The 27,484-nt window shown below is 39.3% G+C and overlaps 1 protein-coding gene across 1 annotated transcript in view; it reads left to right on the top strand.

Annotated features, from left to right (window-relative positions):
* CPA6 (carboxypeptidase A6) overlaps positions 1-23,995 on the top strand; it is a 308,847-nt gene extending 284,852 nt beyond the window's left edge. Inside the window, exons 9-11 of the mRNA XM_008000801.3 lie at positions 11,906-12,108; positions 18,064-18,148; positions 23,480-23,995. Of these exons, the coding sequence (XP_007998992.3) occupies positions 11,906-12,108; positions 18,064-18,148; positions 23,480-23,667 (476 nt within the window). The 3' untranslated portion in view covers positions 23,668-23,995. The remainder of the gene's footprint in view (positions 1-11,905; positions 12,109-18,063; positions 18,149-23,479) is intronic.
* The last annotated feature ends 3,489 nt before the right edge of the window (positions 23,996-27,484 follow it).

Here is a 27,484-nt window from a genome sequence, read left to right as displayed (position 1 = left end):
CACACGTCTATAATCCCAGCTACTCAGGAGGCTGAGGCAGGAGAATTGCTTAAACCCGGGAGGTGATGGTTGCAGTAAACTGAGATTGTGCCACTGTACTCCAGCCTGGGTGACACAGCAAGACTCTGTCTCAAAAGAAAAAAGAAAAAAAAAAAGGGAAGTAAAATTAATGTTTGCCGTCAAACTGGCAAAAATCAAAAGGTGATACACTTGTAGAGTATTGCTAGTAGGGATGAAGGAGAGATGGTACTCTTACATACTACTTGTGGAAATATAAATAGTAGCAATCTTAGTAAGCAATCTGGCAAAAAATCTATGAGAATTAAAAATATCCTTTTATAACTTTAAATATTTGAATCATGTGAATTTATCATCTATTTAAAATGTGTGTGTGTGTGTGTGTGTTTGTGTATATACACATATCTCCTTCGACCCAAGGCCCTATTCCTATAAGTCTATCCCATAGAAATAAAAGCACTCAGATGTAAGGATACGTATACTTTGATGCTTATTGCATTATTGTTTCTTTCAGGTCAGGAGTAATGTCTCCACCTTCTTTATTGTGGTATTGTTTCATCATGGTAAAGAGAGAGAAATAAGCATGATTCCCAACAATAGACAGGCGGGAGACTAAATTATGTTACAATAGAATGAATTTAAAAGAATGAATTCAAATCTGTATGGAAGAAGTTCCACAAAATATCATTGAAGAAAAAAGCAAGAGGCAAAAAAATTGTATGATTATGATCTTGTTTTGTGAGTAAAAATAGCTCATATATATATGTGTGTGTATATATATAAACGTGTAATTTTTACCTATATAGCTATATCAAGATACATATATGCACGGTGTGTGAGTACATATATGCACACCAGTGTGTGTATTTGTAAACTATATTAACTACCCTCAGTTTTTAACATGGGTCATTCCAGGATAAGTTGGCAGTGGGAGATGCAAGTGAAAAAGAAATCTTTTAAAATATGACAATTTTAAAATTAGCATTGTGATTCCATTTATGAGAAATTCAAAAGCTATAAATGAAAAACATTGAAAGTGATAATATAACAATGAAAACATGTCACAATAACCATGACTTCCCAATACCACTTACTAGAGGATTCAGCTGCAACTGTCAAGTCAATTTCCACAGGGACCAGTTGCTGTCAAATGTAAAATAAAACCAAATATTTCTGCTGCTTTTCTGTTTTCACTTATTTTCCTTTAAAATTTTTTAATTTTTTAAGGCCAGGCACGGTGGCTCAAGCCTGTAATCCCAGCACTTTGGGAGGCCGAGATGGGTGGATCACAAGGTCAGGAGATCGAGACCATCCTGGCTAACCCGGTGAAACCCCGTCTCTACTAAAAACTACAAAAAACTAGCCGGGCGCGGTGGCGAGCGCCTGTAGTCCCAGCTACTCGGGAGGCTGAGGCAGGAGAATGGCAAAAACCCGGGAGGGGGAGCTTGCAGTGAGCTGAGATCCGGCCACTGCACTCCAGCCTGGGTGACAGAGTGAGACTCCGCCTCAAAAAAAAAAAAAAAAAAAATTAATTTAAAAAAAAATATATTTCAGATCTCTATTTTTCTTTTCTAATTTTTTTACTTATAAATTGAGATAATATGACAGAAATAAAACATTGAAAAAATAATTAGGCTAGATGTGATGACTTACACCTGTAACCCCAGTACTTTAGAAGTCCGAGGACCAGGCTGGATGATATATCGAGACTATAAAAAAAAAGAAAAAAATAAATAATACCATTATTGCCAGGCTAGCAAATGACTATTAATCTTTACTTCTTTATTTTTTTCCTTTGTTTTTAACCATCTCATTTATACAATTGCATGCTCTTTTTTCCATTAAATATTTAATTCTAATCATTTTTCCATGTATTTATTGAATTCACTCTCCAATGTTTGTTTTTAGAGAAATAAAAAGGTGTTTTGAATGTCCAGAGAGACAACAGATTGCAATACATATACTTTTGCCAGTTAGGAGATCAACCAAGAACTTTATGTTCTCACATTCTTTTATATCATCATTTACATCATGAATTCATTAAAGAAAAACAACAGGTAGACACTGCTAAGGTATTTAAATTAGATTTCATCTATCTTTCTGATCCTTATTTTAAGAGAATTAATGCCTTTCTATACAATTAATTTAAAAATTAAAAATATTTTAATTATAGTTTAATTCATCTCTAAACATTCTAAATATTATTTTGGTGTGTTTTATATGATATTAGACTACAAATAAGACATATATAAATTAAAAATATATATCAGGGATATGCAAAAAGTTTCTTACTGATGGGATGAGGAATCAAAGACATTTGAAGAAAACAGGAAATCCGAAGCCCCATCTCCTTTTAAAGGCCTGTCACTACAGCTGGTTGCTGATTCCACCCATTCACATCTTTTCTAGAACTTTCTCCTATCAAATAATCTCTCTTTTTCTTTTTTCATCTATACTTTTCCCCTTTCTTTCTTTAGATATGCTTGTCCTCCCTAAAAAAAGAAAACTTAAATCTGCTTCTTATCCCCAAGGTTACCTCTAGCCATCATTGTATATATTTTCTTCCCTTGTAGACCAAGCTTCCCAAAAAAGATAGTCTATACTTACTATCTCCTTCTCCTTTCTTCACATTCATTCCTCTAAGTGCATATAGCATCTGGCTTTTGCCCCTACCACTCCACTAATTTTCCTAAAGCAAAAATCCCCAGTTACTTTGTTACTATAAAATTAAATGAAATTCTTTTCTGCATTTTACAGGCTAACCACACTCTCCTTGAAACATCAAGCCCCTGGATTCCGTGGCATCAGCATCTTGTGGTCCTCCTACTTTCCTGACAATTCCTTCCTAGTGTGAATGACAGAGTCCTCTTATACTCCTTGTGTCTTTTAAATACTGATATTCCCCACAGTTTGAAGCTTTGTATTCATTTTGAGTGATTTCACTTTTTTTTTTTTTTTTTTTTTTTTTTTGAGACGGAGTCTCACTCTGTTGCCCAGAGTGGGGTGCAGTGGCTCGCTGCAACCTCTGCCTCCTGGGTTCAAGGGATTCTTCTGCCTCAGCCTCCCAAGTAGCTGGAATTGCAGGCACCCACCACAGCACCCAGCTAATTTTTGTATTTTTACTAGAGACAGGGTTTTAGCATGTTGGTCAGACTGATCTCGAACTCCTGATCTCAAGTGATCCGCCTACCTCGGCCTCCCAAAGTGCTGGTATTACAGTCATGAGCAGCCGATTTTACTTTCACAAAATGATAATGACCCCCAAATCTTTTTCTCTAGCCTAGTATTTCCTTTGAGCTTCATATTTATCTTCAGTACCCCATTAGAAATATCTATTGGCAGCCAAACTTAACATGTCCAAAATGAAATAAACATCTTCCTTTTCTCCCTATATGTCCACGTCCCTTCTCATCTATTCAATGTTTCATTCAAAACAGCTACTGTTGGCCGGGCACGGTGCCTCACGCCTGTAATCCCAGCACTTTGGGAGACCAAGGCGGGTGGATCACGAGGTCAGGAGATCGAGACCATCCTGGCTAACACGGTGAAACCCCATCTCTACTAAAAATACAAAAAAAAAAAAAAAAAATTAGCCGGGCATGGTGGCAGGCGCCTGTAGTCCCAGCTACTCGGGAGGCTGAGGCAGGAGAATGGCGTGAACCCGGGAGGCAGAGCTTGCAGTGAGCCAAGATCGTGCCACTGCGCTCCAGCCTGGGCAACAGAGCGAGACTCTGTCTCAAAAAAAAAAAAAAATACTGTCGACTAAGTTGACCAAGCCAGAGAGGTAAGATGTTATCAAACCCTGCCTCATTGCCCTACATATTCAACCAGTCACCAAGTCCAATTAGTTAATCTTCCAAATATTTCTTTAATGCACCCCCTTGGTACTGTTCCTAATACCACAGCCCTAACTCCAGCTGTCAATATCTCTGGCCCAGATTGTTGTAATTGTGTCTTGATTTGGTCTCCCTGATTATAGACTTGCCTCTTACAAATCTATCCTATAAACTTTTACAAAATAAATCTAAAATAAAAATCTGCCCATGCCTTAAAATCCTTCATGGTTAAGAGACTGAGAGGAAGAGAAATGTGAATTGACTGCTAAAAAGTATGGGATTTCTTTTTGGAATTGAACGTTATAAAATTAGATAATGGTGATGGTTGCACAGCTCAGTAAATATACTAAAAACTTCTGAATTATCCACTTTAAAAGGGTGAATTTATCGTATGTAAATTATATCTCAATAAAGTGGTGATTAAAAAAGAACTCATGGTAGCTCAAGACCTCCAGGAAGCAGGAATCAACTCAGGATTAGATGACAAGAGATATATTTGAAGGAAATACCTTTCAAGAATAAAGAAGAGGAAGCAAGAATAGGCTAGGACACGGGCCGGGAGCAGTGGCTCACGCCTGTAATCCCAGAACTTTGGGAGGCTAAGGCGGGTGGATCACTTGATGTCAGGAGTTGGAGACCAGCCTGGCCAGCATGGTGAAACCCCGTCTCTACTAAAGATACAAAATTAGCCAGGCATGGTGCTGCGCACCTATAATCTCAGCTACTTGGGAGGCTGAGGCAGGAGAATCACTTGAATACAGGAGGTGGAGGTTCCAGTGAGCCAAGATCATGCCACCGCACTCCGGCCTGGGTGACAGAGCAAGACTCTGTCTCAAAAAAAAAAAAAAAAGAATAGGCTAGGACAGCTTTTTTGCCATGATGCATGTCAGAAACCTATGAAAGGAGAGGGGAGAAAAGGATGGGGCTGGAAGAGTCTCAGACTAACGTGCATCTCTAAGAAAGGCTTTGGCAGGCCTATGGGGATGCATCAAGCCAAAGTTGCCTTGTAAAGGATACCTGCATCTGGCAAGAATGGGCCTGCACTAATGCCTCTACTATAATCAGTCACTGGCAAAGAGCAACTGTGGGGAAATGTGGGCTTGATGAGAATGCAGTGATGGATCCAGAGGGTAGCAAGTGGAGCTGTCAGTCAACTATGCTCACGGCAGCAAGAAGTCTCAGTAGTGTATTTTCTGGGCACCACAGAGGTTCTTCACTGCCTAGAGGACACTACAAGCTCCTTTGCATAATATATAAGATGTTCCATGAACTAGTTCCTAATTACCACTCTAGGCGCATCCACCAGAATTCTCTGACTCACGTTTTATGTTGAACCTTACGACCAAATGTCTCTTGCCTTTACACTGTTGTTGATATTGTTCTTACTACCTGAAATTATCTTCTAACTCATATCTATCCCTCTAGTTTGTCTCTTCCAGGGGACATTATCTCCTCTAACAAGATTTTCCTGAACACTCACACAGGATGATTGCCTCTTTGCCCTGTCTTCTAAATATATCGTAGCATTTACCACATTATATTGATTTTTTGTGTTAACTTTATGTGTTCCAGCATAATCTTTATGTTCCTCAACTCAGGGTCTGTGGCTTCTTCATATTTAATTCCCAGTATATAGCATAGTGTCTAGAACAGAAGTATTCAAAAATTTTTGTTAAGTTGAATTCAACATCAGCTTGTAATTTTAAAATATAAGCCCTTTATATTATTACATTATTACACATAGTCTGACTTATGTTGTCATGTATATTTGTGTTACTTTATATTTCCTTGCTCTTTTTGGTGAAATTGTGATTATAATACTAAAAACTTCTTAATTCATTCTACATTAATTATATATGACCAAACATACATAAGGTCCTTTTTCCCCACTGTTCACCCTGCATATAATCTTGTGGAAAAACTTAGTTATTAAAGAGCACCTCTTTTGTATATCCATCCCCACATTCTGTAAGTCCATCCAGAAGGATGATATGAAGGAAAAGGGTTAAGGAAAGCCCCTAACAACAACCAAACCCTTATATTTTTTTCTGCTTACCATGTCTTATTTTTGCTATTTAAATTATTAAACCATTTAGAATTTACTTTTGTACATTTATGTGCTAAGGATCCAACTCTGTTTTCTCCATATTATATGCTAGTTTCTCAACATCATTTACTAAGCAATCATTTTCTTAGTGATTCTGTTCCATTGGTCTACTAGTTTATTTCTGACTTTATATCATATTGTTTCTATGATTATACCTATGTATGTTTTAATGCCTCATAGGATAAGCCCTTCTCTACTCTTCTTTTCCAAGATTTTCTGAGCTCTTTACTCTTCCTCAAAACTTTCAGAGTTCTTTAGTTGACTTTTCTCCCAAAATCCTGCTGCTGATATTTTTGTCAAAATTGAATTGAACAAAATAACTAAATAAATAGGGAAGAATGGATATCTTTACACTACCAAGTCATCATATTCATGAACATGGTATAGTTCTCTAATTCAATTCTGAAATTACAGATCTTTTAGTAGAGTTTTAATATTTTCTTTCTAATAGTCAGGCATTATTTAATAGCTTAATTCCTAGATATTGTGAATAATACCTTATTTTCTACTACACATTCTTGTAAGTAATATTGTCAAGAGTAGAATTACACTATTGAATTTTTTAAGTTGATCTTTTATCCAGGTATCTTGGAGACTCCTCTACTTCTTGCAAGAAAAACAGTGTCTCAGAGAAAGTATCCTATACAGGATCTAGTTTTTCCGCAATAGGATAATTCCTCAAAACTGTGGTGGGATAGTGTTCCCCACAAATTCATGTCCACTGAAACCTTGGAATATGATCTTATTTGGAAAAAGGTTATTTGTGGAAGTAATTAGTTAAATTCAGTGAGTTGTCCTTGTAAGAAGAAGAGAGGACACATAGAGAAACACACAGGGAAGAAAGCCATGTGAACATACAAGAAGAGACTGGAGTATAGTCATGCACCACATGACAATGTTTTAGTCAACAGTGATTGTATATATGACAGAGGTCCCATAAGATTATAATACTGAATTTTTACTCCACTGTTTCCATGTTTAGATACACAAATATTTATCATCTTGTTATAATTGCCTGCAGTATTCAGTAGAATGATATACTGTATAGGTTTACAGCCTAGAGCAATGGGCTACACCATCTACATTTGCATAAGTACATTCTATGATGTTCGCTCACTGTTGAAATTGTCTAATGATGTATTTCTCAGAACATATTATTTTTTATTTATTTATTTGTTTTTGAGATAGGGTCTCTCTCTGTCACCCAGGCTGGAGTACAGTGGCATGATCTTGGCTCACTGCAAACTCCACCCCCTGGGTTCAGGCAATTCTCACGCCTCAGCCTCCTGAGTAACTGAGATTACAGGTGCATGCCACTACACCCAGCCAATTTTTGTATTTTCAGTAGAGACAGAGTTTCACCATGTTAGCCAGCCTGGTCTCAAACTCCTGACCTCAAGTGATCCACCCACCTCAGCCTCCCAAAGTGTTGTGATTACAGGCGTGAGCCACCATACCTGGCATGTCTTTCTTTAAGTGATACATGGCTGGAATGCATCCACAAACCGAGAAATGCCAAGGATTGCCAAGAACCACCAGAAGCTAGGAAGAAGCAAGGAAGGATTCTTCCGTAGAGAATTCAGAAGGTGGCTGGCTCTGCTGACACCTTGATTTCAGACTTTTAGCCTCAAGAACTGTAAGAGAATAAATTTCTGTTATTTTAAGTGGCTTACTTTGTAGTAATGTGTTATGGCAGCCTTAGGAAACTAATACAAATACCAAGGCTGCCCCAGTACTAAAAGTAGACATCTGGTATATCTACTTACACCACATGTTTTTCTATGGATCTTCTTTATTTTTCTGTATGAAAACATCAGGCCAGGCACTATGGCTCACGCCTGTAATCTCAGTATTTTGGGAATCCAGGGTGGAAGGATTGCTTGAGCTCAGGAATTCAACACCAGCCTGGGCAACATAGCAAGACCTCACCTCTATTAAAAATAATTTTTAAATCATTTTCTGCAGGATTGGAGGTAAAAAATAAATAAAATAAAAATCAGTCATTTGATCAAGTAGTTCACCTATTGGCATTCTTCATAATCACTGTTACTTTAAGACTTATTTCTGCCGTCTTAATTCCTGTATTCCTGTTCTCTGTTTTCCAGTGTTTCTTTTCTTTCTTTTTTTTTTGAGATGGAGTCTCGCTCTTGTCACCCAGGCTGGAGTGCAATGGTGTGATCTCAGTTCACTTAAACTTCTGCCTCCCGGGTTCAAGTGATTCTCCTGCCTCAGCCTTCCAAGTAACTGGAATTACAGACATGCACCACCACACCTGGCTAATTTTTTTGTATTTTTAGTAGAAATGGGGTTTCACCATGTTGGCCAGGCAGGTCTCAAGCTCCTTACCTCAGGTGATCCACCCGCCCTGGCTCCCAAAGTACTGGGATTACACGCGTGAGCCACCACACTCAGGCTCTTTTCTTTTAAGACACAGGGTATTGCTCTGTCACCCAGACTAGAGTGCAATGTCACCATCACAACTCACTGTAACTTTGAACTCCTGGGCTCAGGTGATCCTGCCTCTGCCTTTCGAGTAGCTAGGACTACTATGGTGTGTGCCACCACACCTGGCTAACTTTTTTAAATTTTTGTAGAGATGGGATCTCACGGTGTTGGCCAGGCTGGTCTCAAATTCCTGGTCTCAAGCAGTCCTCCAACCTTGGCCTCCCAAAGTGCTGGGATTAAGGTGTAAACCATTGCAGCTGGCCCTGTTTCTTCTTTTTTCTTTTTTCCTTCTTTACTACCTTCAATTAAATGGTTCAAAGTTAATTCCATTAGTTATGAAGTCTGTGTTCTATTTTTCTGATTCTGGTGGTTATTCCTAACTTAATACCCATACTTAGGTTTGTTTTTTTCCATCAATTTCTAAATTTAATCAGTATCTATATCTCCTTTTCAAAATAGACCAACAATCTAGCATGCTTTTGGCTTCCCTGCCCACCCCCCTCTTTATTTTTCCATCAATTTGTTGTTTCCTAGGATTTGATACCTAGATCATTATACTTCCCACCCCTCCACCCTTTCAATATTGCTTATTTAGATAGCAGATGTTACTAAGCTACTTATTAACCTGCAATTCTCATACCAGATAGGCTCTCTGGAGTTACTCATTATTTTGTTGGAATACTTTCTTCAGGGGTGTTTTCAAAGTATGTCAGTGTATGGTATATTCTTTTGAGGCCTTTTAGATGCTAGAGAACATCGTTATTTCACTCTCACATTGCAGTGAGAATCCAGCTGACTGGATTCTAGGCTTCTAGATATAGAAGCCTAGATTAAAATTCCTTTTTAATAAATACATTGGATTTATTACTTTAATGTTGCTGTTGAAAAGTCAAATGTGAATGGAATTCTTGTTCCTTTCTAAAGGACCTGCTTTTTCTCTCTAGAATTGTTTTCTTTTCTTAAATTTCACCATAATTTGTCAAAGTGTTGATATTTTCCTCTCTATCTCTTTTGTTTGGTGCACAATAAGTCTGTTCAATCTTTCCTTAATTGTGGAGACGTTTTTAGCTGGGCATGGTGGCTCATGCCTGTAATCCCAGCACTTTCGGAGGCCAAGGCGGGCAGATCACTTGAGGTCAGGAGTTCAAGACCAGCCTGGCCAACATGGTGAAACCCCGTCTCTACCAAAAATACAAAAATTAGCCAGGTGTGGTGGCAGGGCACCTGTAATCTCAGGTACTCAGGAGGCTGAGGCAAGAGAATCACTTGAACCCAAGGAGGCAGAGGTTGCAGTGAGCTGAGATTGCACTACTGCACGCCAGCCTGAGTGACAAAGCGAGACTCCATCCCCCCCACAAAAAAAAAAAAATTGTGGAAAAATTTTAATTAGCAGTTCTTCAAATATTTAACTTTATTTTTTCCTTTCGTTCTAGGGCTCCCATTAATCACATATTGATATTTGTTTTATTTTTCATGCCCTTTCATTTTTCTCTCATTTTTCCTATTCTTTACTCTTCCCGATGCCTTCTGGGAATGTTTCAAACCACTCTCCATCTTATTAATTCATTCATCAACTGTATTCATTCAACCCTGAATTTAATAGTTTCTTTCTACTATATCTGATTGGTCCTTTTTTTATAACTCCTTGTCCCTATTTGTTTCCAGTGCCCTCCTACATGCCCTTGAGAATATTTATTAGGATTATTGTAAATTCTTGTTTTCTCTGGCTCATCAGTTCTGCTCCCTCCAGAATTAGTTGTTTAGTTTGTGATCTTGCCTTTCCAGTGCTTTAGGTTTGTATTCCACAGATCTCTCTTTATTTTTTCCATTCCCTCCAGAGTATCAGCTATAGTTTGTTTTGTTTTGTTTTGTTTTGTTTTGTTTTGAGACGGAGTCTTCTCTGTAGCCCAGGCTGGAGTGCAATGGCACAAGCTCCACTCACTGCAAGTCCGCCTCCTGGGTTCACACCATTCTCCTGCCTCAGCCTCCTGAGTAGCTGGGACTACAGGTGCCCACCACCATGCCCGACTAATTTTTTTGTATTTTTAGTAGAGACGGGGTTTCACCGTGTTAGCCAGGATGGTCTCCTGACTTTGTGATCCATCCGCCTCAGCCTCCCAAAGTGCTGAGATTACAAGCCTAAGCCACCACACCCTGCCCAGCTATAGTTTTTATGTTACATTCTGAGTTCCACCTATAGCCCACTTGCTTCTGAGGCATCTCCAGGATGAGATTCAAAGGAGGAAAACCCCAATTGCTGTAAGTTCCCCATCTTGACTCTTGTCTTCACTGCAGCATAAACTACATTTATGGTCCTCAAGATGTAGCCCAATTTGACTGGGCTGTCTTTTTTTTTTTTTTTTTTTTTTTTTTTTTTTTGAGACGGAGTCTCGCTCTGTCGCCCAGGCTGGAGTGCAGTGGCCGGATCTCAGCTCACTGCAAGCTCTGACTCCTGGGTTTACGCCATTCTCCTGCCTCAGCCTCCCGAGTAGCTGGGACTACAGACGCCCGCCACCTCGCCCGGCTAGTTTTTTGTATTTTTTAGTAGAGACAGGGTTTCACCGTATTAGCCAGGATGGTCTCGATCTCCTGACCTCATGATCCGCCTATCTCGGCCTCCCAAAGTGCTGGGATTACAGGCTTGAGCCACCGCGCCCGGCCTTGGGCTGTCTTTTTATGTTCAGTAGAATTTGACTACATCACAGAACCACCAAACATTTTCTACTAGTTTGTGGAGAGAATTATCATTTTCTAGAGGTAGGGAAGAGACATTAGTGGCCTCATATGGCAAATAACTTTGGAAAATGTAATTATTTCCAAATTTTCTTAGAACCATAATACTTTGTGATTGTTCTAGTGATTCTTATTTTCCTTCCTTCCTTCCTTAGACCTCTTAAGTATACGCTATATAATTTGATTTTTAATTCAAAAGTTATTAAAATTTTGTTTTGAAGATTTCATAACTAAACTCTAACCAAGATAATTAGAAAAGCCTCCTGGTTTTACAAAACTAGTTTGGATAGTGCTGTTCTAAAAGTATAATAGAAATTGGTGAAATTATTTCTGGCCTGTCTTTATGTTCTTGCTATATCAGTATTTGTATCTTATCAGATACCTTTACATATGTCTAGCCTTTTCTTTCTAACTGACGTTAACTTATTCAACAAATATTTGTTGAACACTTGCTGTACTATTGTTCAAGCTGCTAGGTGCAGCTAGAAGTGACAGCTGATAGAGCAATTTCTTTAGAGTAGTTTGTGCAGGTTCAAACTTGAAAATCAGTACCTGGTTTCCATTGAGGCCCCCCTATTGTGCATAGGAACTTGAATCACCTTGGAACTTTTATATTGATTTCCATAAATGAGAAGTTAGATGAATTGCTTAATAATACCATATGTTTGCAGAAATAAAAGCAAAATCACAGCTTAATAGTGCTGATTTGTGTTTCTTGTTTCTTCCCTGCCTACTTCCTTACCCCATTTTCTTTTCTGACTTGCAGATGAAGGAGCTTCTATGCACCCTTGTGACGATACATACTGTGGCCCTTTTCCAGAATCTGAGCCAGAAGTGAAGGCTGTAGCTAACTTCCTTCGAAAACACAGAAAGCACATTAGGGCTTATCTCTCCTTTCATGCATATGCTCAGATGTTGCTGTATCCCTATTCTTACAAATATGCAACAATTCCCAATTTTAGCTGTGTGGTAAGTATTTGACCCTGTGCATGTGCATAAGGCTTCATGCTGCTTTTCTGAAGCTAAGATGGTTCTAAGTACTAATGATAATGGCAAACAAATGTTTGTGTTATCCTAATAAGTATTTTACATGTATTGATTCATTTATTCTTCATAACAATCATATGAGGCAGCTTTTATTATCCCCACTTTATAGATAAAGAAGCTAGAAGCTAAGAGATTAAGTAATTAGATGGAGAACACACAACTACTAAGTCTCATAGCCAGGATTCAGCCCCAACTCTAGTTCCATAGCTATTGCTTTTAACCATAGTGCTGCTTCTCAAATACAATCCTTTCAAACCTATTTGTATTCTTACCACAGGTTACACAGAAAAGGTCAGGGTGGATTTGATTAGTATCATAGCTCTGGTCATGTATGCAAGGCTGTAATTAACTTTATTGAGTAAACGATTGTTCATAAATTATAGATTGACTCTCATTAGTTAAAAGCAGGTTTTAATTTATAAGTGCTGTTTGCTTAATGCTACTAAGTCTTTGGGTATGTATCTGACAAGTTAGTACTTGTCTAACAGAATGAACAGACTTTCAGGCTTAAGATTACTTAAAAATGAAAAAGCAGAGTTTCTTTCTCTCCTTATATCAGAAACCCAACAAGCTATTCACTATGGGGCATCATTCATCACTAAGTGAGTCATTTCAGAGCCTATAGCATCTAAAAGCCTATGAAGTTCAAAAACCAGGAAAAACTAATATACAGCGCTAGAAGTCAGGTGGCACTTACCTTTGGGGAAAAAGGAGGGGGTACAGTGATTGGGAGGAAATTGGGTTGCTGCTGAAGTTCTATTCCTTGACCTGGGTGGTGGTTACATAAATGTGTTCAATTTGTGATCATTTGTTGAGCAATCAACTCAAAAACAGTGTACTCTTCTACATGTATATTTTAGGGCTTTTTTGGCCTCTTGACACCAAATGTGTAATGTTGTTTTCCAGTACCACTTCTCCAACACCACTTGGGTGTCCAACAATTCAATTCCATTTGGTCACTCACTACCCAGAGTTAGCATCAGACTCCACAGGTTTAAGGACTCAGTCCCACACGACTGCCCTCACTTCAGTCACCAGTAGCAAGTAGGGGGTTCCCAAGTTAACCACATTCCTGTCTGACTTGGCTGCAGAATTGCAGGTTCCTACCAGCCCACCTCTCATTTGATAATTCACTAGAATGACTCACAGAGCTCAGGAAAGAGCTTTATATACTATCACCTGTTTTTTTAAGATACACAATTGGCTGGATACAGTGGCTCACTCCTATAATCCCAGTACTTTGGAAGGCCCAGGCAGGTGTATCATTTGAGCCCAGACATTTGAGACCAGCCTGCACAACATGGTGAGACCCCCATCTCTATAAAAAAATTAAAAATTAGCCAGGCATGGTGGTGGCACATACCTGTGGTCCCAGCTACTCAGGAGGCTGGAACAGGAGGATCACTTGAGCTCAGGAGGTCAGGGCTGCAGTGAGTCATGTTCATGCCACTGCCCTGCAGCCAGGGAGACAGAGTGAGACCCTATCTTCTCAATCCATCAATCACACAACTCAGGAACGGCCAAATGGAAGAGATGCATAAGCCAAGGTACGGGGGAAGGGGCTCAGGGCTTCTGTGCCTTCTCTGGGTGCATCAACCTCCCAGCACATCAAGTGCTCATTAACCCAAACGCTCTCCAAACCCCGCTGTTTAGGGGTATTCATGGCGATTTCATTATGGAGATCTAATTGATTAAGTCATTAGCCATTGGAGTTTTTACGCAATCTCTGGCCCCTCTCTTCTCCTCAGAGGGTGAAGGATGGAGCTAAAAGTTCCAACTCTCTAATCACGAAGTTTGGTCTTTCTGGCAGCACCCTGCATCCTGAAGCTACTTAGGGGCCTCCAGCCACAAGTAATCTCATTACCATACAAAAGACACCCTTAGCACTCTGGAGATTCCAGGAGGTTTTAGAAACTGTGTGTCAAGAACCAGGGACAAGGACCAAATATTTATTTTTTCATTATACCACAATGTTATACTTGAATTTAAAATTTTATTGAAGAGAATCATTCCCTTTCTCCCTACACCTTAAACTCCAAATCCTGCACCAATTGCTTGGGGTTTTAGGAATTTCTGATCTAGATGTCTAAGACTTTAGGAGGGCCTGGGGAAGACTTATTCTGTCCAAAAAGAGAACTTTGTTCTTGGCCTTCCAAGAATTCTGAGCAAATTCTCCCTCTTTAGAACTATTGTAAAAGTGATAATTATATTCTATACTGCTATTCTTTAGCTGCTCTGTGGGTCAAATATACTTTGTTTTTGTTGCTGCTGCTGCTATAGCTGTTGTTTTGTTGACCTGGCATCCTAACAATTTGTATCACAGTATTCCTATAGGCAAATGTTCAACTTTTCTTACGTGGGCACTGTGTCTGTTTGTATTCATACAACAGATGATGTGGACTATAGAATATATAAAAATTATTGTATGAGGGCCGGGCACAGTGGCTGACACCTATAATCCCAGCACTTTGGGAGGCCAAGCCGCCAGGAATTTGAGAGCAGCCTAGGCAACGTGGTGAAACCCCATCTCTAAAATAAAAAAATATAAAAATTAGCTGGGCCTGGTGGCAGACACCTGTAGTCCCAGCTACTTGGGAGGCTGAGGCAGGATAATCACTTAAACCTGGGAGGTGGAGGTTTGCAGTGAGCCGAGGTAGCACCACTGCATTCTAGCTTGGGCAACAGAGTAAGACTCCGTCTGAAAAAAAAAAAAAAAAAAAAATTATCATATGAGAATGTTCTTCGTATTTTAAGTTTATCTTCTCACTTTAAGTTAAGCCTATTTTCCTTTGTCTTGGATTGGAAGATGTGGCATAAAATAGATCATTAGTGCCTGTAATCCCAGCACCTTGGGAGGCCCAGGCTAGAGGATTACTTGGGCCCAGGAGTTCAAGAACAGCCTGATTAATGTAGTGAGACCTCATCTCTACAAAATATTTTTAAAAATTAGCCAGGCATAGTGGTGCATACCTATAGTCCCAGCAACTCAGGAGGCAGAGGTGAGAGGATTGCTTGAGTCCAGGAGGCAGAGGTTACAGTAAGCTAAGGTTATGCTACTGCACTCCGGCCTGGGTGATAGAGTGAGACTCTGTCTCAAAGAAAGGAAAAAAAAAAAAAAAAGGATGAATTTGCCTCCCCGTGGACATCTGGCAATGTCTAGAGACATGTTTCATTGGTACAACAGGGTTGGGGGATGCTACTGGCATCTAGCAGGTATAGGCCAAGGATGCTGCTAAACACCCTACAGTGCACAGGACAGAACCCACAGCAAAGAATTATTCAGTCTAAGATATCAACAATGCCATTGTTGAGAAATCTTGGAGAGAGTTAATCATAAACTTGGTCACTAAAATCATGATTATAGTTCTCAGGAACTAGACAATCCCTGAATGTTAAGCAGAAACCATTAAATTAGATTAAAATTGTTTAAAAATATTCCGTCAATATGTAAGATTCAGTATTTCTGGCAATGTTTTTTAAGTCATTAAGTTGCTTTAAATATGGAAATATTTAAATAAAAATGTATACCATTTTGGGAGGCCAAGGCAGGCAGATCACCTGAAGTCAGGAGTTTGAGACCAGCCTGGCCAACATGGTAAAACCCCATCTCTACTAAAAATACAAAAATTAGCCAGGCGTGGCCACGGGTACCTGTAATCCCAGCTACAGGATTAGCTGAGGCAGGAGAATCGCTTGAACCTGGTAGGCAGAGGTTGCGGTTAGCCAAGATCACGCCATTTTACTCCAGCCTGGGCGACAAGAGCAAAACTCTGTCTAAAAAATATATATATATATATATATACACACACATGTACACACATACACACACACACACACCATTTACTTAGCTGAGGCCCAATAACTGATGTCTAGGTACTTTTTGACAATTGGAAACAGGATAGAGTAAAGAGGGATCACTTCAGTAAGTCCTTTCAATTAGGTGTCTAGCTGTGGCCCCTGTAAAATAATTCTTTGAAAAAATGATGGAGTTTTGTTTTTGTGGAGAGATCACATCTAAACCCTAGTCAACATGCACCAGTACCCAAGTGGCAGAGGTGCAGTGAGCTCAAAAAGCTAAAACTGTGCCTCTCCTTTGTGTAAATAGGCAAAGTGATTATTTTTTTTTCTTAGATTTGTTTGCCCTTGGGTTTAGTCAGCCTAAATAATGAGAAGCAAAGTTCCCTCACTAGCAGAATGCAATAATCTTCTAAATGTAGAAATATCTGTCCTTGCCATGGAATGTTGCTGAGACCATTGGAGAAGATGTTAAAATCTTAGAACAATCTCCATAAAGGTATTTAATTATAGTGTTTATATTCCTTTTCTGTTGGCTCCCATGAGAAGAATGTCGTCATCAGTGAGATCAGTAGTAAATAGTCTGCCAGCTTCTGGAGCCTGGTCCCTGAATATCCACAAACAGTGACATTTGCTGCAAATACTGCCTCATGCATTTCTGAGCTGAATGAGGACAGCAACCTGAAACTCAGTCCAGTACACACCACCATGTTGTCCGGAGTGCTCCAATTTAAGTATTAAATTATTCATAAGCAAGTTGAAATGGGAGAGTTGTATTCTGGTTTCAACATACTTCTTTTCCTCTCACTTGTCATATAATACTTCTCTAACTCCTTGTTGAAACCAGTGTTTTTATACCATATTTAAAGGATAGTTAGTATCATTCTAGTTCATGTTAGAATATGCATCTTTTAGTATTTCGATTGTGTTGAATATTTTTCCTAATTTTTTCCATTGGTAGGAAAAGTTCACCTTAGACTTTCTGCCTCTTAGCAGTACTTGTCTAACCTCTGTGGGAGGCATGTGTAACCTTGTAAGTCATAAGCATTCTGAAGTTGTTTCCATTCCCAGTCAGGATAAGCACATAGCATAAGAGATGTCATTCTTACTGAATTAAAGAGTTTCTTAATTGATTCAGATGTGTTCTAAATACCTTGTACATACCCAGTGAAATGTATACTTACCTTAATACTCTTTCAGATTTATGCTTATTCAACATTCATATAAGAAATATTGATCAAGCGTCTGTTGTATACAGGCATATTGCTAAGTACTGGTTGTGAGCTATAACTGAGACTGACATGGTCCCTGCCCTGCGAAATATTTTGTAACTTATAGAAATAGGTGTCCCTGGCCAGGTGCAGTGGCTCATGTCTGTAATACCAGCACTTTGGGAGGCCGAGATGGGCCGATCACAAGGCCAGGAGATCTAGACCATCCTGGCTAGCATGGTGAAACTCCATCTATACTAAGAATACAAAAAATTAGCCAGGCATGGTAGCACATGCCTGTAGTCCCAGCGACTCAGGAGGCTGAGGCAGGAGAATCACTTGAACCCAGGGGCCAGAGGTTGCAGTGAGCTGAAATTGCGCCACTGCACTCCAGTCTGAGCGATAGAGCGAGACTCCGTCTCAAAAAAAAAAAAAAAGAAAGAAAGAAAGAAAGAAAGAAAGAAAGAAAGAAAGAAAGAAAGAAAGAAAGAAAGAGAAAGAAAGAAAGAAAGAAATAGGTGTCCTTGAACTGAAGTGAAGAGAATAGAACACTAAGTCAGCCTCAGAAAATATGAGTACTTAGCTCAACCACTCTGCATACCCACTTAACCTTGCTGAGCCTTCCTTCTCTCAACTATAAAATAGAAATATTATTGATCACTGGTTTGTTGTGAGATCAATGAAATAATGTGTTCTAAAACATGTTGCAAAATGTAGCGTGTGACATAAGAGTAATATAATATTATTAATTAATATAGATCTTAACCAATGAAGCCATCTGTTGATGACCGATAAGGCTCAAACAACATAGTAATGTATGTAAAAAGTTTCAATGCAACAATATATAAAATTTCTCCATTTTCCCTCGTAGGAATCTGCAGCTTTTAAAGCGGTGAATGCACTTCAGTCAGTATATGGGGTACGATACAGATATGGACCAGCCTCCACAACATTGTGTAAGTTTCCTGAGTACATTGTGTTAGAATCCTCTCTCTTGAACCAATATCCTGTATCATGACTTCCTTTTAGAAGGGAGAAAGTGTCTTCTCCCTAAAGTAAAATTTTTGACTATCAAATTAGCTGAGGAAAATAGGAGTTTATATCTGATTAGTTTTACACAGCTTGACAGAAATCACTCTACCCATTTAAACAAATTCAAAGCAGAGAATATGCTAAGCGTGCAGTAATGACTGCAAGCTCAGTTGAGATCTTATGACAGTAGAACATACCAAAATGGGCTCCTTAAGCAATTCTAACTACTACAAGGGTGGAAACGGGCCTTGGGAAGATAATGAAGTAAATGTTTCAGCCCTACAACTGCTTCCCTTTTACTCCTTTCTGCCACTGTTCTTGTTATGAAATGCTGTTTCTTCTGTAGCACCTTCCATTGAATTATCCCTTAAAAGGTGATTTTAAAGTATTTCTTTTTTAACATGGAGAAAAATGTATAGTAGAGCCAGAGATCACTTCCAATCCCCCGTCACCTCCCATCTTTCACTCCAACTAGGCCCTGCAGCTGGATCTGGAAACCAAATTGACACCATGCAGGTTAAACAAGAGAAAAGTATACAAATTTTATTAATTCTATGTGTACAGGATCTTCACAACAGAGTGAAGTCCAAAGAGGTGGCCAAAGCAAGATGATTTTATACTTTTTGGACAAGGAACGATAAATTTGACAATAGATAACAGGACAAAAAAAAATCTGGCTGAGGTCAGTAAATTTTCTAGGGAAATAGGAAATAAATAGGGGGTATGTAAAACCAATGGAAGATAGGGGTTACTTTGTTGAGTATATTTAGGCCCACTGCAGCCTTGAATTCCAAGTCTGTGGTGATAAAGGGCTATTTTCTCACCCTTCTCATAGTGAGAATACCCCTCCTAGAGGAATCTTTACTGTTTGCTGCGTGCAGGAAGAAACAAGTCGGCTTACCCTTTCTGTAACTACAATCTCCAATGTTTTCAACAATTAATATACCGATCTGGCTTATTTCAGGATGGCACGTCCTTCCAAATGGGTATATGGCAAGAACTTAGACAAAGAATCATAATATATGCATTCTAGTCCTAATTCTGCCAGGTCTGTCAACCAGGCCAAGGTATTTATTAATCCTGGGCCTCAGTTTCCACAACTGTAACAAAGATTGGATTCAGGGCCTTTTAAACTTTAAAATGTATTCACTATATGACTTAGAAAATCTAGTAAGAAATCATGTATATATGAATGTGTGTGCAAATGAAGGTAAACACACACATGTTGTATGTATATGTGTAGGTAGTGACATCTGATTATGCTTCTGAGTAAAGTAGCAAAGTTCTCCTTGACTTCTTTAATCTACCTATCATTGTATTCCTAATATTTTACCACTCACTTTCTTCAGCCTTCAGAGCAAACACTTGGTTTGTCAATTAACATTGACAAATAAGTTTATTCTAATAATGAGAATGTCAGGAGTATCAATAGTTTTATTTATTTTTTCAAAGTCCATGATCATTGGTCTCATGTTGACCTTTTTAGAACTGGCTTTCAGTGGCCACCTTGAAAGGGAAAAAAAAACTGTATTTAAAAAATCATATTATCAATTAATGCCAACATAATATATATAAACAATTTTTAAACATTAATTTTTTTAGATCTTACTGTTTACCTTTCCAACTTTGTATAGAGGCACAGTCAGAGTATTATATTTACTGAGAACAATCTATTACCACAGGAATGAGGTAGTCGGCCGGGTTCTGTGGCTCATGCCTGTAATCCTAGCACTTTGGGAGGCCAAAGCAGGTGCATCATCTGAGGTCAGGAGTTCGAGACCAGCCTGGCCAATATGGCAAAACCCCTTCTCTACTAAAAAGACAAAAATTAGCCGGGCATGGAGGCATATGCCTGTAATGCCAGCTACTCAGTTGGCTGAGGTGGGAGAATCGCTTGAACCAGGGAAGCAGAGGTAGGGAGCACCTGTAATCATAGCTAATTGGGAGGCTGAGGCGAGAGAATCTCTTGAACCCCAGGAGCAGAGATTGCAGTGAGCCAAGATGGTGCCATTGCACTCCAGCCTGGGTGACAGAGCGAGACTCCGTTTCAAAAAAAAAAAAAAGAAATGAGGCTGTCACATCACCATGATGTAACTGTTGGCACATGTTGTCTCTGACTTGGCTACTATGACTACTATTTGTAGTTCCAATGTACCCTAACCAGAGGGACACTGAAGCCACAGCCTATTTTCTGTCCTTAACTGAAGCAAAGGGAATCTGAGAAACAGTCATTTTAATTGTCATCTTTATATAATAATTCCATCTCTGGCCTGGCACGGTGGCTCACGCCTATAATCCCAGCACTTTGGAAGGTCGAGGTGGGTGGATCACCTGAGCAGGAGTTCAAGACCAGCCTGGCCAACATGGTGAAACCCTGTCTCTACTAAAACTACAAAAAATTAGTTTGGTATGGTGAGGGGCGCCTGTAATCCCAGCTACTTAGTTGACTGAGGCAGGAAAATCACCTGAACCAGGAGGACAGAGGTTGCAGTGTGTCAAGATCGCACCACTGCACTCCAGCCTGGGTGACAGAGGGAGACTCTGGCTCAAGAAAAAATAACAATAATAATAATAATTCCATCTCTAACTTGTCCTAGGAAAAATAGCATAAAAGCAATATTTTTTGAGTAAATGGCCATGCTTTGAAAATTTAATGATAATAATAGTAGGATTATCTCAAGCTGGATTATATAAATTTCAGGAAAAATGTATACAAAGATTTTTCCATGAAACATTTATCATTTAATGAATTATTTTTAAAAGCCTGTTAGATTAAAAACTACATATGCACTTGGGGGTATAAAGAGGCAAAATAATAACAGTTAATATATCTTGAGTACTTTCAAGTGATTTATTACTTTATTCAATTTTCCCAACAACCCTATGCTATGCAGGTACTGTATTATCATCAGTCTCTTTTTCAAAAAGGGAGACTGAGGCACAGAGAAGTTACCCACTATGTGGTGGGATCAGATACAGCCCAGGCTGCAGGCTACGTCTAATTCCCTGCTTTCAACTCTGTGCTGAAAAGCTAGAGTGTGAGGTCACAGGAGCCAGAAGGAGAGAGTAGCCAGAGGGCTTGTCAGCTGTGTTAAAGGCTGTGGAGACACTGAAAGTGGGATCTGAGGGGAAAACAAAAAAACAGAAAAAGAGGCTAGACCTGCGGTCATTGGTAATCTTCAAAAAGAAAGTTTAATACACGGGTAGAGGCAATAGCCAGACTGAAAGTGGTTGAGGATGTAGATACAGTATATATAGGTTCTCCCTCGGGTTCTAAAGCAAAAGAAAGAGGAAAAAGAAGAGGGTAACCAAGGGCATATTATAGGGTAATGTGAAGGAAGTGCTGTAGGAAAGGGGTCCTTGAGTACTTGGACCAATGCAGATGCATAATTAATAGCACAAAGTCATGGAAAAGGGCCTTTTACTACCAGAGATGACAATAACCAACAGTATCAAGGGGTGACACATGTGAAAGACAGGGAGCATTTCTTCCTCTGAGCTCAAACGGGGAAAGTCAGAGAGCTCTAATGTCAGTAGAGAAGGCAATGGGGCAATCATCTACAGTTGCAGTCCCCAACCTTTTTGGCACCAGGGACTGGTTTCATGGAAGACAGTTATTCCACAGACAGGGGTGGGGTGGGGGAGGGATGGTTTTGGGATGATTCAAGTGCATTACATTTGTTGCGCACTTTATTTCCATTATTATTACATTGTAATATATAATGAAATAATTATATAATTCACCATAATGTAGAATCACTGGGAGCCCTGAGCTTGTTTTCCTGCAACTAGACGGTCCCATCTAGGGGTGATGGAAGACAGTGACAGATCATCAGGCATAAGATTCTTAAAAGGAGCGCACAACCTAGATCCCTCACATGTGCAGTTCAGGATAGGGCTCGTGCTCTTATGAGAATCTAATGCTGCCACTGATCTGACAAGAGGCAGAGCTCAGGCGGTAATGCAAGTGATAGTGAGTGGCTGTAAATGCAGGTGAAGCTTCACTGGCTCACCCACCACTCACCTCCCACTGTGCAGCCCAAGTTCTAACAGGCCATGGACCGGTACCAGTGCATGGAACTTATAGAGCACACCAGTACCAGTCTGTGGCCTGGGGGTTGGGGACCCCTGATCTAGAGTAGTGGGGACAGTGTAGAGTGAAGATGAGAAGAGAATGGGAAAGTTTCAGTAAGCGAACTAGAAAAGGAACCTAGAGCAGCATGGAGGCAGAAAGAGACTTCAGTAACAAGGTAGTGTGACTTTATAGGATCTCTGCTCAGCAAAGACTTTCTCTAGCTCCCTCACCTAGCAGAAGCAGAGAAACTGGGCCAGGGATTGAGGATGAGCCAAACAAAGGCAGAAAAAGGACAGGAATGAGGCATGTTGAGGGTCTGGAGAGAAATTCAGTGAAATAAATGACCATGGCCAACTAGAGAATCAAATGAAACTACAAGAAAACAGGGAGGAATCTGGAAACTACCAATCTAAGTAAAGGCACAGAATAGGTTAGGCCGGAGTGGAAACACAGGGAAATGGAAGAAATAGGAGGTTTTCTGGGGCCAGGAGCAGTGGCTCACACCTGTAATCCCAGCACTTTGGGAGGCCAAGGCGGGAGGATCAATTGAGCCCAGGAGTTCAAGACCAACGTGGCCAACATGGTAAAACCCTGTCTCTACTACAAATACAAAAATTAGCTGGGCATGGTGGTGAGTTCCTGTAATCCCAGATACTTGGGAGGCTGAGGCAGGAGAATCACTTGAACCCAGGAGGCAGAGGTTGCGATGAGCCAAGATCATGACACTGCACTCCAGCCTGGGTGACAGAGTGAGACTCCGTCTCAAAAAAAAAAAAAAAAAACGTTTCTGGGAACACAATTTCAGTATTCTAGACATTGAAGTAGAGAAGAACTGAGTGATAACTAAAAACAAAAAGAGTTCCCAGTATAGGTTGTTTGTAGGTGAATAAAGTGGGGATGAACATAAATGTTTTTGGAATTGAGGTTGAGAAATTTTGAGGTCTTCATGCTGGTAAGGCGTTCACACGTAGACTGGATCCTTAAAGATGGTTGAAGGGATGATTTATAAGTTCCATGCACCAGATGCCAAGGAGCTCCTGTTAAATCATTCTTATTGAAACAGTATTTAATTGGAAGGATTTAGTAAAGCTTAATAAGCAGATACTATACAGTATATACATTTACAAAATTATACCAACTCTTTAGTGAGGCTGATCTTTTTTTTTGTTTTAACTTTTAGATGTGAGCTCTGGTAGCTCAATGGATTGGGCCTACAAAAACGGAATACCTTATGCATTTGCTTTCGAACTACGTGACACTGGGCATTTTGGATTTTTACTCCCAGAGATGCTCATCAAACCCACCTGTACAGAAACTATGCTGGCTGTGAAAAATATCACAATGCACCTGCTAAAGAAATGTCCCTGAGACAGCCCAAGGCTCAGGTCAACTGCCATAGGATTCTGAGCAAGGCCTACTTGGCCCTGGATAGAAACTGTTTTCAAAGAGAAGGGCAGCTGCTTAGAGCGAACATATCTATGGACTTTAAAAAGACCCCATGCAATTTGACTTTGTGGCAATAGAAAACAGAAAAAATAGGGCATAGCCTAGTTTATTATAAGCAAAAGTATCCGTTTTCTATCCCTTTAGAGTCTTATTTGATTATGGTGGGAGGGAATGTTTTCAAATTTCCCATTTCTCAAGAAATGTACAAATTAATTGAGGATTTCCCTTCAATAAATTTCATGTTCTCAATTAAGATCTAGGCTAGTAATGATGTTTAATTACTTGGTTCGCATTGGAAATGGAAAATTATGAAATGGAAAAAGCCAACTATGTTTCTTAATATAATACACATAGGCCGGGAGCGGTGGCTTACGCCTGTAATCCCAGGAATTTGGACTGAGGCGGGCGGATGACGAGGTCAAGAGATCAAGACCATACTGGCCAACATGGTGAAACCCTGTCTCTACTAAAAATACAAAAATTAGCTGGACATGGTGGCATACGCCTGTAGTCCCAGCTACTTGGGAAACTGAGGCAGGAGAATCGCTTGAACCCAGGAGGCGGAGGCTGCAGTGAGCTGAGATCGCACAACAGAGCAATACTCCATCTCATATATATATAACATAAAATTTATTAGAACCTTAGATTATTCACATCTTCATTTCCTTGGTATTAGGTGCACCATATATGAATAAAAATATAGCAAGATAGAGCAATGTATGTTTAGACTCTGAGAATGCCATTTAAAAAAAAAATAAGTAAACATTAATTAAAGTGCAGGCACAGAATTAAGAGCTTTACACTAATCATCTCACTTATTCCCCACAATAGTACAATACTATGAGGTATAAACTATCCTCATTTTTCAAATGAGGACATTGAGGCTTAGAAATATATTTAAAATCATAGACTTCCATTTCTAGGGCAATGACAAGGTAGGTATCTGGACTGCTGGAAATAACTAAAACTTCTAGACAAAATATCATATTTTAGGCCAGGCACAGTGGCTCATACCTATGATCCCAACACTTTGGGAGGCCAAGGTAGGAAGATCACTTGAGCCCAGGAATTCAAGATCAGCCTGGGCAACATGGTGAAACCCCATAACTACACGATATAGAAGAAAAAATAAATACAAATCAGTCAGGCATGCACATGCCTGCAGTCCCAGCTACCTGGGAGGCTAAGGTGGGAGGATCACTTGAGCCTGGAAAGGCTGAGGCTGCAGTGAGCTATGATTGCACCACTGCAGTCCAGCCTGGGCAACAGAGTGAGACCCTGTCTCAAAAAAAAAAAAAAAAAAAAAAAAGGAGGAAAAAATATATATAATTTTTTAAAAATCATCTTAAAGTTATCAGACAAAAAAGAAAATCCACGCCAGCCAGCTATCGAGTGAAGAAATCTAGAAAGGCAAGTGCACCACTGTTATCCTGAGAGTGTTTGTCAAACCAGCTGAGTGTGGGCATTTTGAGGAATGGAGCCAGAGAGCCAAGCCCAGGGCTACCGCAAGTTGGGAAGTCTAATAGATTCTCCTTCTACCAGAATTCTGGGATTCCAAAGAATGATACCTTCAGTGTAAGGGTAAATTAGAAATAAGCCTCCATAGTACTTCTAATGGGCCACAAGAAAAATTGACCATTTCAAATTTTGGCAAGAGTGGAGAAGAGAGAAATTGCCACTGAGAATTTGGAACCATGAGGCAGTCTCACACAAGTTTGTGGTCCAAAATCAGACTATCTAAATGGTCTGATAAACCTCTAGCCAAGAATTTAATTCAGTTTAATCCCAGACTGGCAATACCCTCCAAGCATTTGGTACAAGCAAATACAAATCCTCTTAGAGGATTTGCCTGACCAGAGCATATCATGAACACCAGGATAAAGAGATGAGCCTAAAAACTTCTAGGGTGTTGGGGGGTGGGGGACACAGACAACATAATGAGGACTAGAGTAGCCTGCAGCTGCTCAACAGCACCATTATAGCCGAAAGGCAATGGAGAAATGCCTTCAGAGTTTTTGAGGAAAAATTAGACCAAAAAAAAAAAAAAATCTAAACTTAGAAAAATTATCATTGAATTGTAAGGGTAGAATCTCAACATTTTCATAGAAGTGAGGCCCTAAGTTACTTACCTTTCTCAGGAAAACCCTGGAGAATGTGATCTACCAAAAAGAGGGAGTATAGCAAGAGAAAGACAAAGGATTTAGGAACACAGGGAAACCAATAAAAACATCTGAAGATCGCGGTGAACGGATCTACAGGTAGTAGCTATATGTCAAACTTACAGAACAACTAACTTGGGGTAGGAGGAGGAGAACTGAAGACTTCAGATGAAATTCCTGAAGATAAATATGCAACAGATAGAACATTTAAACATGTAGGCCATTTTTACTTACATTAGAGAACCACGGTATGAATGAGTAATAAAAGCACACAAAACCAAGCAAATAAAAAAAATGTATTTATTAACTAGTGGAAACAATGAGTTATACAAGAGAAGAAATAGAATCATGATGTACTCTGTGACTCAGCTGTAAATAATACTTATATAATCAAAATAATATTAGCCCTAGATATTAATTTAACCAAAAATTATGATATAAATATATCAGAAGGATAGGAGGAACTGAAATGTATGCAAGAATGCAGGAAGAGGAGGTATAGGAGGGTAAATCCTCATCTTCCATAGAAGGAAGTCAATAGACAAAAAAAAAAAAGAGGAAGTCAATGGACAAAAAGACTGAAAAATCAGGAAGTATCTATATATGTATGTTATTTAGAAATAAGAAAGAAAATACTAGAAGAAATAACTAAAAAGATTTAAAATACCAGGCAATGAGAGGGAATAAGTAAGGAGTAAATAATTGTAATTAGTAAGACGAGATGAAACAAAATACTTGTTTTAAGTATTATCCTTACCATATTATTTAACTTTTTTTGTAATATTGTTTTTATTTTGTAATATTGATATATACATACCAAAGAGTATATTCCTTTTAAAGGAAAATAATTTTTAAAAACCAGCTCCCAACTACTCACCACTCAATTGTTCTGATGTTTATAAAATATATCAAACTTAAATTGAAAAGAAATATTAAGTGATAGTATATGTGGAGTGCTCAGCACGGAAACTAGAATATTGTAGTCAGTATATCATAGTTTGTCTATGTTTTATCAATCTTAGTTATCTTTTTATTTTGTAGTCCTGGTTATATATCTGTAGGAATGGATCTCAGGCAGTTTTGAGGCTTGGTCCTGCTAAGGAGTACTACACCTGGGAATTTAAACTTCAATTCATTCCATCTGTGGAATTCATCCTTCCATCTCAAATGATCTGGGGTCGGGGGTTGTATTATATTAGCTATTTCTACCAGTATAATAGGCAAAAACCAAAATGTCCAGATAATCCTGAGGGCTGGAGGCTTGTGAAGACCTTGAAGAATGGAAAGGTGCTGCTTCTCAATGGACCTGACCAGATGCACAGCAATTCAGCTAGTGCTTGGTGGCCTTCCAGGACACTTGATGCCAGGAGACATTGCCCTCTGATTGGGAGCATGCTGCCGTAGTCCCTGCTCTGAGAGCTGCCTGCTTCCAGATCCTTTGCAGGTATCCACTAATGTCTTTCCAGCAAATGTCATCACTCTTGTGACACACTCTTGTGATAACAAAACAATAGTCAACTCGGGTATTCAGGGGAAACAAAAATCAAAGAATTTACAAATGATACCACCAAATTTTTTTT

This window comes from Chlorocebus sabaeus, chromosome 8, assembly GCF_047675955.1.
Source record: "Chlorocebus sabaeus isolate Y175 chromosome 8, mChlSab1.0.hap1, whole genome shotgun sequence".
Taxonomy (NCBI): Eukaryota; Metazoa; Chordata; class Mammalia; order Primates; family Cercopithecidae; genus Chlorocebus; species Chlorocebus sabaeus.
Note: the sequence above shows the minus strand (reverse complement) of the source record. Positions and strands in the feature narration are given on the sequence as shown.